The 10,741-nt window shown below is 36.2% G+C and overlaps 1 protein-coding gene across 2 annotated transcripts; it reads right to left on the reverse strand.

Annotated features, from left to right (window-relative positions):
* Positions 1–103: 103 nt before the first annotated feature.
* Positions 104–8,953, reverse strand: LOC132182231 (T-complex protein 11). 2 transcript variants are annotated; one of them, XM_059595424.2, is made up of 11 exons: positions 8,607–8,953; positions 7,394–7,518; positions 6,011–6,455; positions 5,749–5,855; positions 4,007–4,790; positions 3,251–3,715; positions 2,682–2,870; positions 2,361–2,588; positions 1,271–1,607; positions 1,001–1,184; positions 104–874 (listed from the first exon to the last, which is right to left on the reverse strand). In XM_059595424.2, the coding sequence occupies exons 1-11, from the start codon at positions 8,811–8,813 to the stop codon at positions 397–399; spliced, it is 3,549 nt and encodes a 1,182-aa protein (XP_059451407.2). In that variant the 5' UTR covers positions 8,814–8,953; the 3' UTR covers positions 104–396. The 2 variants fall into 2 exon arrangements, with proteins under 2 accessions (XP_059451407.2, XP_059451413.2); XM_059595430.2 differs by lacking the exon at positions 8,607–8,953 and having other exon boundaries at positions 6,011–6,502; positions 7,394–7,478.
* Positions 8,954–10,741: the final 1,788 nt, after the last annotated feature.

Raw genomic sequence — 10,741 nt, forward strand, 5'->3', positions numbered from 1 at the left:
TGCCAATGAGCGCGCAATCGACGCCCAGAAGTAGAGGACAAATTTTTGAATCACCCATGCATTCTCAATGAATCAACGGGAAACAAGAAAAAAAGAAAGCATCTGGTAAAATGTGCAATATTAAATTTGCTGTTATTTATAAATCTAGATACAATTTACATACTCTTTGCTTCAAAAGCACCCCATAAATACAGAAGAGAGAGAGCATTCATTCAATTAGTCTACATACTATTTACATCTTGTTCTTTTTTACGTCAAACAATTGCGCATAATACTACATACATATACTTACACATGTACAAACTACACACACTAGTATATACAAGTGTGTATTATTATTTGCTTCTGCACTACTACACAATGCTTTTATCATCTTCCAAATCCCCTCACATATTACTAGCTAGTCAGATGTGTATACCATGGCCCATGAACACTAACCGACATGGTGGCAGCCACGACTAAAACTTCGGCAGCTTCCACCACCCTCTCCATCAGCACAGCAGCTCCGACTCGCCGCAATGCCATTTCTGCTAATTTCTTTCCATGAGGCCCACTCCCTCCCAGCACCACTCCTCTAGCAGCCACGTAAACAGCCCGAGAAACCTTTTCAAACACGGGATCCCCAGCTTGCAAGCTCTTTGCTAGCATCCTCGCCATGACCGCCCTCCGCAACTGAACCTTCTCGGTGTCCGCCATTCCATCACCATCTCTTGGGAACTTGCTGATTATTTCAACAATTTCTTTAATACCTGCATCTTTATCTCGATCCAATACATCCGAAAGTCGCTCTACGCACTTCGACAATACATTTTCCATGTCTGTAGGGTTGGTTATTACTGCCTCACTCAAAAGGGTCTGCTGACAAACTAAAATGCTGCATTTTACAACTTCAGATTAGTAAGCAGCTCATTCAAGAATTGAACATGTCTGTTGTTTTAGCATTATATATAAACAATCAAAACAAAATATATTCCCATACGATGTCACTAAGCCATTTTACCTGGTTGAAATTACAATTATCTTCTGAATTTGAGCCTGCACGGACCTCAACCTAGAGAGGTTAAGCATTAAAGTTTCAGGCAGAGCCTCTTGTGTTAGGCCTTCTACCCCACTTACCAACTTCAACAAGCCGAGTCTCACCAGTAAGTCAACTTTTTCTCCCTTGCATTCTGGTTGTTGATTACCTGATGCAATGACAAAACAAAGTGTGTAAAAAATGTAGATTTCACAACGGTAATTAACATATTTTCCATATTTTCCAAAATCATACCAGTACTTGTAGGAGGAGGAGGAGTCATTGGGCTTCCAGTTGTTTTGAGCAGAAAACTTCCACCAGTTCTAAGGCTGGTGGAAGGAAGAAACCCTTGTGTCGAATTTTCACTGCTTGTCAAAGGTAAGAGAAAATTTGTGTGTTCTTCCCACTCCTGATCTTTGCAATCTAAAATGCAAGAAAGCCACTGCACCGTTAATGGCAGAGAGGTATCTGCATCGGATGGAGATCCATGACGGTTGGCAAAAGCATTTCTAAGGTAATCCAAGCCAGTAGGACCCTTCAACAAAGGCTCCATAATTCTTAGTCGTGCTTTGCTTATCTCCTGTTTAAGATCCTGTCAGAGAAAGGTCCACATCATAAGAAATACGGTCGTACTTGCAGACTGTAACACACCAAAAGAAAAAAGAATCTCTCTTTGGATACTATCTCTACACGAGCATATAATATATTAACTTAAATACTTAAGTGGCTTGCATGATTTAATTAGATTTTCCAGAGCATGAGCACTACATATAATACCTAGTGTGGTACGTAGTCACTACTCCAAAGCTTGGCTATAGAAGAGAAAAAAAGTATAACGGCACCTTAAACAGTGTATAGTGCTGAAAAAAGGAAGATTACTTTAAACAGCCAGGCTACAGAAGTTAAGATAACTATCAACATATTAACTATAAAAATAAGTAAATGGCCATGGACGATCAGAAGATGATCAAGGACATCGTACAGTAATTCATAAGCTGTTTTATTGTATTAATCTAAACATTGGCATAAGCATTTAAAAAAAGCACAGAAAGGTCCGACTAAAACTAGTAATATAAGCCCTCCATTTTTTTGCCTGTTGGTGTGATAACTTTGCATCTCAGAGCAAGTACAGCTAAAACAACAGCAACAAAATTATAATCCAGAAAGTAAGCTCCCCTATCATGTATATGCCTGCCCAAGAAATTTACCTATGTGCATGGAAAATACAGAAAATCCCATTTTAATTTTTCAACATTTTAAAAGCACGTGTATATTATATTATAAATAAGTTATGACAAAACGCCTTTTTTCTTTCCTTTCAGGCTAAGCCGAGATGAAAACACACCTGAATCTGCCCTAGGACAAAACGCAGACCCTTGATCATTGCAATTACACATGAAAATTTTGACTCGTCACTGGCTTGACAAATCTCAAATAACTCATTCAATAACTTCTGGTGATTAGCCTTCACTTCATCATCATTAGCTGGAGCGGAAAGCTTCTGCAAAGTGACCAATGCAAACTCTAGAATCCTTCCAAGGTAATCAATATCCAGGTTACCCGACTTTAGCACCTTCAGGACAGTAGAAAATATGAGTTAATGTTGATATATGATAGTAATAACAGTACTAATGATTGCTGGCTGCAGCAATAAAAGGCTTACTACCTGAGAGAGAACGTCTATATCAATACCATCAGTAATCTCTTGCTTCCAGCTCTGTGGAGCTATCTCGCAAATTTCATCCCTCACCTCTCTCATGAGTTGGACAACCCGTTCATAGTCGGGATCATCCTGTTTCATAGATTCCATGATGCCATCCCAGAAAGCCTTCTCCATTGTTGCTCTTATTTTCACCTGCACAATAAAGAGCCAAGAAAAAGTATTAAAGTCGGTCCTTTTTTAAATCCAACGTGTAAATTTTGTGTTTTTGCACACAGCCAACAGGAAAAAAATCCGCACTTTTTTCTCAGATAACAACAAGATTACCACATTACAAATTATAACCATGAATACAAAAAAGGGTCATTGGCTTCTGATATGTTTCAGTCACTACTGATGGGTATCGAGTATATAGGTATGGCAGGGAATAAGTTAGTCAACTTCAGAACACTAAAAAAGAAAATAAGCTCTATAATGTGCATTTTTATCTACACTCAATATTCACATAGAACGGCATACATAGATAATTCTCTTTGCATATATGGAGGAAAAAAAAAATCAAATTAATTACTAACCTTAATATTGTCATCTTCATCAGTGACACTCAAGCTATCAGAAGAATCATGGCGCTGCTCATGGATGAATTCATTTACAATCAGCTCATTCTCTGTGACCAATTTTTTATCTGACGAACCCAGCTGACTGTCCAAACTGCTTCTGTTTGCAGAGAAACCAAATCCTCTCGGCAGGGAAGTACTATCTTCTTTAAATAAGGAGCGAACTACACGACTTGGCCTCTCAGTGCCCTCAGCCACATTACTGCTTTTCTCTGAAGTAGCAACAGAAGAAGGGCCACTCGAGGAGCTAGGTGGGCTTGGAGATATATACTGTGTAATCGGCAAATCTACAGGGCTTCCGCTTTCCTTTGCTTGGAAGTATTTAAATCGGGTTTCAGATAGAGCAGATTCCATACGCTCGATCCCAGCATCTCCACTCAAGTGTTTCACCTTTTCCCTCAGCAGTTTTTGATCTTCTGTAACCTGCAGTTTAAAAAATCCAAACATAACAATTAGCACAATGTATAAACAGAATTAAAACTATCAAAAAAAAAAAAAACAGTTGGATATTGATGCCTATAACAAGACTTCACTAAATTAGACTACTTCAGGCACACTTCTATTGAAAAAGAAATGTGGAGAAGCCAAAAATCAATTTCCAATTCCAAATCACCCCAACTCTTGGAAATACTTAGCTATATTTACCACAACTTTAATTGGATGTTTGGTGATTTCTGCAGAAAAGATTATAAATAAAAGGGCCCAGGGCAAGACCTGTTTCTGAATAGCCTTCATATCATGGGTAAGAGCAACACTCTCTCCTCCTGGAGTTAGCTTGCAAGTTTGAATCATAGAGAGCTCGAGTTGGCAAGCTGCCCTCACCAAATCCTTCTCCAACAATTGAGCATCCTTAACCTTCCACATCACAAAGCAATTTAAGTAGGAGCACCATGATTTATCAAATGCTGCAAGCTGAGACCTGAAGGTCCAGCGTTTTTGCAATTTGAAGTCAGACTCTTCGTCAAAACTTTGTAGGGGCCCCTCTAGTATAATCTTTATCAACAACTCATACTCTCGAATAAATTCCTCCGCAGACTTGGCCAGGGCAATTTCACGCTCTCCTTGGCCACTGAAAACTGCATCTGGATGACCCAATATCATGAAGGCACAAAGAACCACTCTCACTGGATACCTTGATAATTTATCTGGACTTCTGGCTGCCTCTCTGACAAAACCTACTTTCTTTACATCTCGGTTCCTCATAGAAGTCCTGGGAGTAGCCCTTCTCTTTGGGGAAGCAACTCGTTTGAGAAGGTGATCAATGTTATCCAAAATGGATGGATGATTAGCAGCAGAAACAGCCCTGGAGACCTTCAAGCGGCTCTCGATCCTGTCAAGTAATGCTTTCACTGTCTGAAGGGTAGCAGATGATTCAATCAGAACAGCAAGCTGCTCAAATGGCAATGATTTCACAGACAACTCATTAATTTTCAAGGCATCATAAGCTTTTGTCAAGGCTAAGGTAGTTCTCCTCAGCCCAAGGAACCGCCTCCAGCACCTAGTAAAGCAACAGAATTAGAATAAGAAATATGCATTTTCTTCTACAACTTACTGGCCAATTAGGATGAGAACTATGTCGTTTGTCCACAAAAAAATAATAATCTTGGATATGTTTAATATCCAAACTACTAAAATTGCAAAAATTTTGCACACCTAATTCAACAATAACATTAGGCTGTTGAATATGTTTAACTTCATCTCCAACAAACTAAAATTGCAATAATATTACAAAATGCATGGCATTGTCCAATCATAAATAAGATAAAAAAAAATTTTAGATAATTAATAAACCAATCTCAATAAAAGCGTAAGGAACTCCTAAGCATACAAGTAGTATACAAAATGAGCCACCTAACTAGCAAGGGATATAAATTAGATAAATGCTACACATACTCTCAAGTGCACACTCCCAAGTATTCACTCCTTGACGTACCAGTGAAAATCACAATTGAATGCTACTTGTACTTTCATTTGTTATTTCATCTAATAGTGATTTTCACCACTACGTCAGAGAGTGAACACTTAGGAGTATGTGTAGTACTCATCTATAAATAATTCCTTTATTAGCAAAAGAAAATTAAGTAGCATTATTGTCCGCCTGAAAATTTTTAAAATTTAAAAAATAATAATAATAAAAAAATTTAAAAAAAAAGTTCACAAAATATAAATCTTTTCATCCAGATGAATCAAGGCTATAAAAGATAATGTCACAAACTCGCCCTGAAATGCACAGAAAAGATGTGCAGCACTATATCCCCCTCAACATCACATAACAAGTAAAAAAGAGTAGAAACTAGGGCCATACAGAGCTAAAGAGGTTAACCCAGCTCCATGATGCTTTTATTAAAAAAAAAAAATTGATGCTTTTATTAAAAATTATCAACAATGTTTAAGAACTTGGTAGTGGTTTTTTTTTACAAGTAAAAAGTCTTAAGTAGTAATGACAGGCAGTATACCTTGCCAATTTTCTGGAAAGGTGATCAGCCTGTTTATTCCACTTTGCATGACCAGAACCATGTAGCCTTCCTCTCTGCCTCAAATATTCAGCTCTTTGTCTCTTCGCCTGCGTATCATGAAATATTTTCATGAGAATTAGCAATTATCAAAACAAATCATGAGGGAAAAAAAATAATCAAGCCCCATGATGGTCACACCAAGCAAAAAGTAATAAATAGCACATGGTATATAATATAATTTAACTTCAGACAACATGCATACCCTCTGAAGTCGATCTTCCAACTGGTCCCTCATTCTCCTTCTCTCAACCTCACGTTGATGAGAGACAGACTTAGCCACCCGCCGCACTTGCAACATCCGAGCACGTGCCCTCTTTTTCTCTGCTTCTAGCAAACCCAGTCGCTTCATCTCAGCAGCTGCACGCTTTTGTTGAATTGCAGCACGAACACGCTCCTTATATTTGCTATCCCGAGCCATCCTTCGCAATAATGACTGAGATGACCTCTCCTTTAGTGTGGCTCTTCTTTGCTTGTAAGCCTTGAGCATAAGCATTCTATTTGCCTCTGCCTGCTGAACCCGTGATTCAACTTTTGAGCCAAGCTTCTCACGTTCCTTCTCATGACGCAATTGTACCCCACTTTTAGCAGCTTGCCGCAACTCATCCAACCTAGCTAGGCGCATCTGGGCCTTTGCCAAAATGCTCAGCCTGTCGGTTCAATAATAAGTGACTTTAAAAGCACAAATTATCTAGAACTTCAAGAAGCAAAATAGATTTGGTGCTTGTCAGTATAAGGAAAATGTTCTTTGTTTACCTAACAAATACATAAAGATAGTATTGCAGTAATCACATAGAGGCCAAAATTTATGAGTCTTTACAGGAACTTAGTTCAACTTCTTCTTACCCAATAATCAGCAGTCATTGATCTCTTTACAAGTTTCACACCCCTTTTTTTTTTTCAATTTAAGTTCCATATCTAACGAATTTCTCTTGAGTTTGATAGGAAAAAGAAGAAAAAAATTAAAAAGCACAGCAAGTACATGGACAGGCTAAATATAGTTGAAAAGTCACAAGCAGTATATTACATACTGATTGTTTTGAAATGAATAAGGACACAAAATTCTGCCAGTGTTTTGAAATTGTGAACTTCATTTAGTGACGATAAATGTCATACATGCAAAAGTATTCTCCATTACAATAGACTACATCATAGAATGACATGAGATCTAATCTTCCACCTTAGCATGTATAGCATACAGTCCCATACAGTTTTTCTCTCGTCTTTTTTTTTTTTATCTGGCTAAGTGATACTTGAGGTTAAAAGAAATGAAAATATGTCACATCCGGAACTGAAATTTGGTACTCGTGGTAGACATGGTTATGGAGTAGCTATTAAGATCACTGAAGAGTGACAAAGTTATAAAGCAGAAATTTAGGGATGAGGATATCAGAAACAACCCAAAACTACAAATAGGCATTGGGAATAACAAGTAGACAATCAAAAAAGGAGATGCACAAAAAATCTAAGCAACAACGACATAGCTTGATGTGCAAGTATTCCCATCATGAACATATATACAGAAGAAAATAAAATTGAAATACATATTATTGCCAGACCAAATTGTGCAATACACATATATTATTACCTCTTCTGCTCGGCAGCTTGTAGCTTGGCTTCAAGGCGCTGACCAAGATCTTCCTCGCTAGACGAAGACCGTGATGGGCTTCTCGGCTTCTGTCTAGCCTTGCTTGACAATTTCTCATAGTATTGCTGCACTCAAAACAAAATGGCACTGTAAAGCTCGTGTAGGATTCAGAGAGATTAAAAAAAAAAAAAAAAGTTCTAAGAAAAATTTCATGCAAGGATACAAACCAAAACCAATGAACCAAAAGATTCAAAAAAATGAAGAAAAAAAATTGGAATATCACAGGGTCAAAGGAATAAATAATGGTTTTAAAGAGAGGAATCCAAGTGAGAAAGCCATGCGAGCATTATCTTAAAATTGAAGGTATAGCATGTCTTGAAACCATTAAAAAAATAATAATAAAAGAAAGAAAAAAAATTAACGACACTAAATTTCTTTTATATATAGCAAGAGGTAATTTTAATTCAGTTTTAACAAGAAATCAAGTGACAGAAAAAGAAATATAGAAAATATTTCAAGACTTCGTCACATTCTAAAATCGAAACACACAAACAAGAGAGGCTCATGCGACCGAAAGGGCAAAACAGAACAACACCCACCCTTACCTAACACAAGCAATGACCCAAAAAAATAAATAAAATATTGAAAGTAATATATATATTATATATGCTTGCGGAAAATTTTATGAAAAAATAAATATATAAAAAATCAAAATTTGATCTGCTTCCTGAAAAAATTATGGACTCGACTAAACTATTCGACAAAATAACAGGAAAAAAAAATATTTATTAATTTTATTTAGGCGTAACTTCATCAGTATCCAAATGACGTGAAAAAAGAATATAAAAACAATAATAACAGAGACAGAGTATATATTAGCATTAATTATAAACAGGTATATGATTTATCACACCGATTGGTCGCCGAAATTTTCGTGGAAAAGATATGTATGAATTAGAAATCGAAAGTCATCTATTTTTAACCAAGTTGCAATCCACTGAATTAATTGGCTCAGTTAAGCGCAAGTAATTTCACAAACCAAGAAAACAAGAAAAATAAATAAATAAAAGATTAAGCACTTCTTTCCCTTAATTCTCTCCGTAAAAAAAAAAAAACGGAAAAACAAAATCTTGGGACAAAAAAATAGAAATGGTTAAAACTGGGAAAATCCAAAATTTGTTTTTCTCAAGAAACGAAAATAGCGAGTAGAGACCTGGCGACGAAGATCGGCGTCGCGAAGCCTGGCTTGGATATCTTCGACAGTACTCCTGGGAGAAGTCTTGCACTCCAAGAGCCTCCGACGAAGCCTTGGGGGTAATCTTGGGGAAGAGTTGGAAAACGACGCCGAATCGTCCATGATCGCTGGGGCAACCGGGTTCCCCTCCTCCGCCGACGACGACGACTCCACTCCCGCAGCCATCACATCTATCGTATGATGAGGAGTCTGGTTGTGAACGAATTTGTGGGGGAGAGAGAGAGAGAGAGAGAGAGAGAGTTTGGGTTTGGTTGTTTTGATTTGGAGAGATTAAAGAAAAGAAGGCGTGTTTATAAAATGTGAATTGAGAGTCGAGAAGGGAGAAATGGTGTGTGAATTACTTATCCGGATTAAGGGGATGGTCTATGCCACGTAAGCGGAGGCCCCAACGGCACTCTTTCTTCTGTTACCTTTCCTTAATTCCTTCGGCTTGCTTTTCTCGATTGCTTTCTTCACTTGTGGTTTTTTTGTGGATGGACTCCCAATGCCCCTGGCCTACCTTTTTTGACCCCCCTCTCTTCTTTCTTTTACCTTTTTGTCCCCCATCAAACTTTTCTAAATTCTCCTCTCTTTTTTTTTATAAAAAAAAATAATAATAATAATAATAATAATAATAAGTTGTTTTTTTTAGGGGAAACTTCATCCCTAAACTGTTAAATCTCTCAATTTAGACCCTTGAACTTTCAATTACTCTTAATGTGGACCACTTCATTAATTTTAGCAGTTAAAAATACCAAAAAATATCAAAATATCCCTAATTTTTGTTTTTTTTTTAAATAAAAAAACATTTTGAAATTAAGGATAAAGTTTGAATTTTATACAAAAGTCAAGAATATAAACGTCATGTAACGTTTAAAATATGACGGAGGGATCCACATTTAGAACAATTGAAAGTTCTAGGGTCCAAAGTGAGAAATTTGAAAGTTTAGAAATTTGTCAAATCGAGTAGAAGTTCTTCAGGGAGCTAAACTGAAGTTTCCCCCTTTTTTTTAATACTAGGTAGAACTTATTGTAAATTAGGTAAACTACATAAATTGATTTTGTATTTTCTCTTCTTTTTTTATGAATAAGGTTATAAACCACATTTTTATCTCTTAATATTAAAGTGATAGTCTCAATCAACCCTTGATTTAATTAATTGTTTAAAAAAAAATTAATGGTTGATTGAGATTATCATGTAAACATTGTGAGATAGTTGTAAAACAAAAATATATTATATAGTATTACTCTTTTTTTTCGGCGAGCAATATGATATTTCGTTAGATTGTTTTTTGTCCCTTAGAGTTTTAGGAAGAAAAATGTTTGAGATATTATAGCTTTCATTACAATTTTATTGTAAGTTCACCTGGCAATATTTTAGTGATGGAAAAAATTTAGTAATTATAAAATTTAATTGTTGAGCGGTTGATGTGATAAGACTTAAGAGACACGTGAATAGCCACATTAGTTTGTAAATGATTTATAATAAAAAGTGTAATATCCCCGCTAGAATTCTTTTAGGAATGACCATAAACAAACCCTCCTATAAAGGATAACGATTTCCTCTAAAATGAATTAGAGAATATTTCTCCAATATCGTTTATTAGGCTGACATGCGCTTTTACACAATGTAAATTAAAAATGCATATAAAAATTACATTATATAAAAACACATCAATTTAATAAATTATACAAATTCTTATATAATTTGAAGTTAATGCTTAAATTTTACATATAGGCTATAGGTCACCATAGGTCATGTTGTTCTCCCCCTCTCCTCCATCTCCTTTTTCTTTTCTTGGGAATCCCTTGGAGTCCACGTAATTCCCTTGTATTTTGGTTGTTTGCTTAATACACCTATACTTGAAACTTTCTCGAGAAAATCTTTTGTTGATTACTTGTGAATTAAAAATGGAACACACACACACGCATGCATTTATATAGTAAATAGCAATTATTCCCTTGTAATGTAATCGATACATGTTGCTACTACCAATGCTTTTTATATTATATTTATGACCTCCCACGTCATTATTGCCCCATATCCCTCAACGTGCGGAATTTGGTATAGCTCGTTTGACAAGTAACACGAAAAATGTTAAGCGTGTTATTAT

This window comes from Corylus avellana, chromosome 2 (genome assembly GCF_965113065.1).
Source record: "Corylus avellana chromosome 2, dhCorAvel1.hap1.2, whole genome shotgun sequence".
Classification (NCBI taxonomy): domain Eukaryota; kingdom Viridiplantae; phylum Streptophyta; class Magnoliopsida; order Fagales; family Betulaceae; genus Corylus; species Corylus avellana.

Bases quoted from the DNA above. Each gene is read 5' to 3' on its own strand.
- LOC132182231 (XM_059595424.2), bottom strand. From the start codon at position 8,813: ATGGCTGCGGGAGTGGAGTCGTCGTCGTCGGCGGAGGAGGGGAACCCG. The intron at 7,519-8,606 runs GTCTCTACTCGC...TTTTGAGTGCAG, and splicing joins ACGCCGATCTTCGTCGCCAG to CAATACTATGAGAAATTGTC. The intron at 1,608-2,360 runs GTGTGTTTTCAT...TTTCTCTGACAG, and splicing joins TTGTCCTAGGGCAGATTCAG to GATCTTAAACAGGAGATAAG.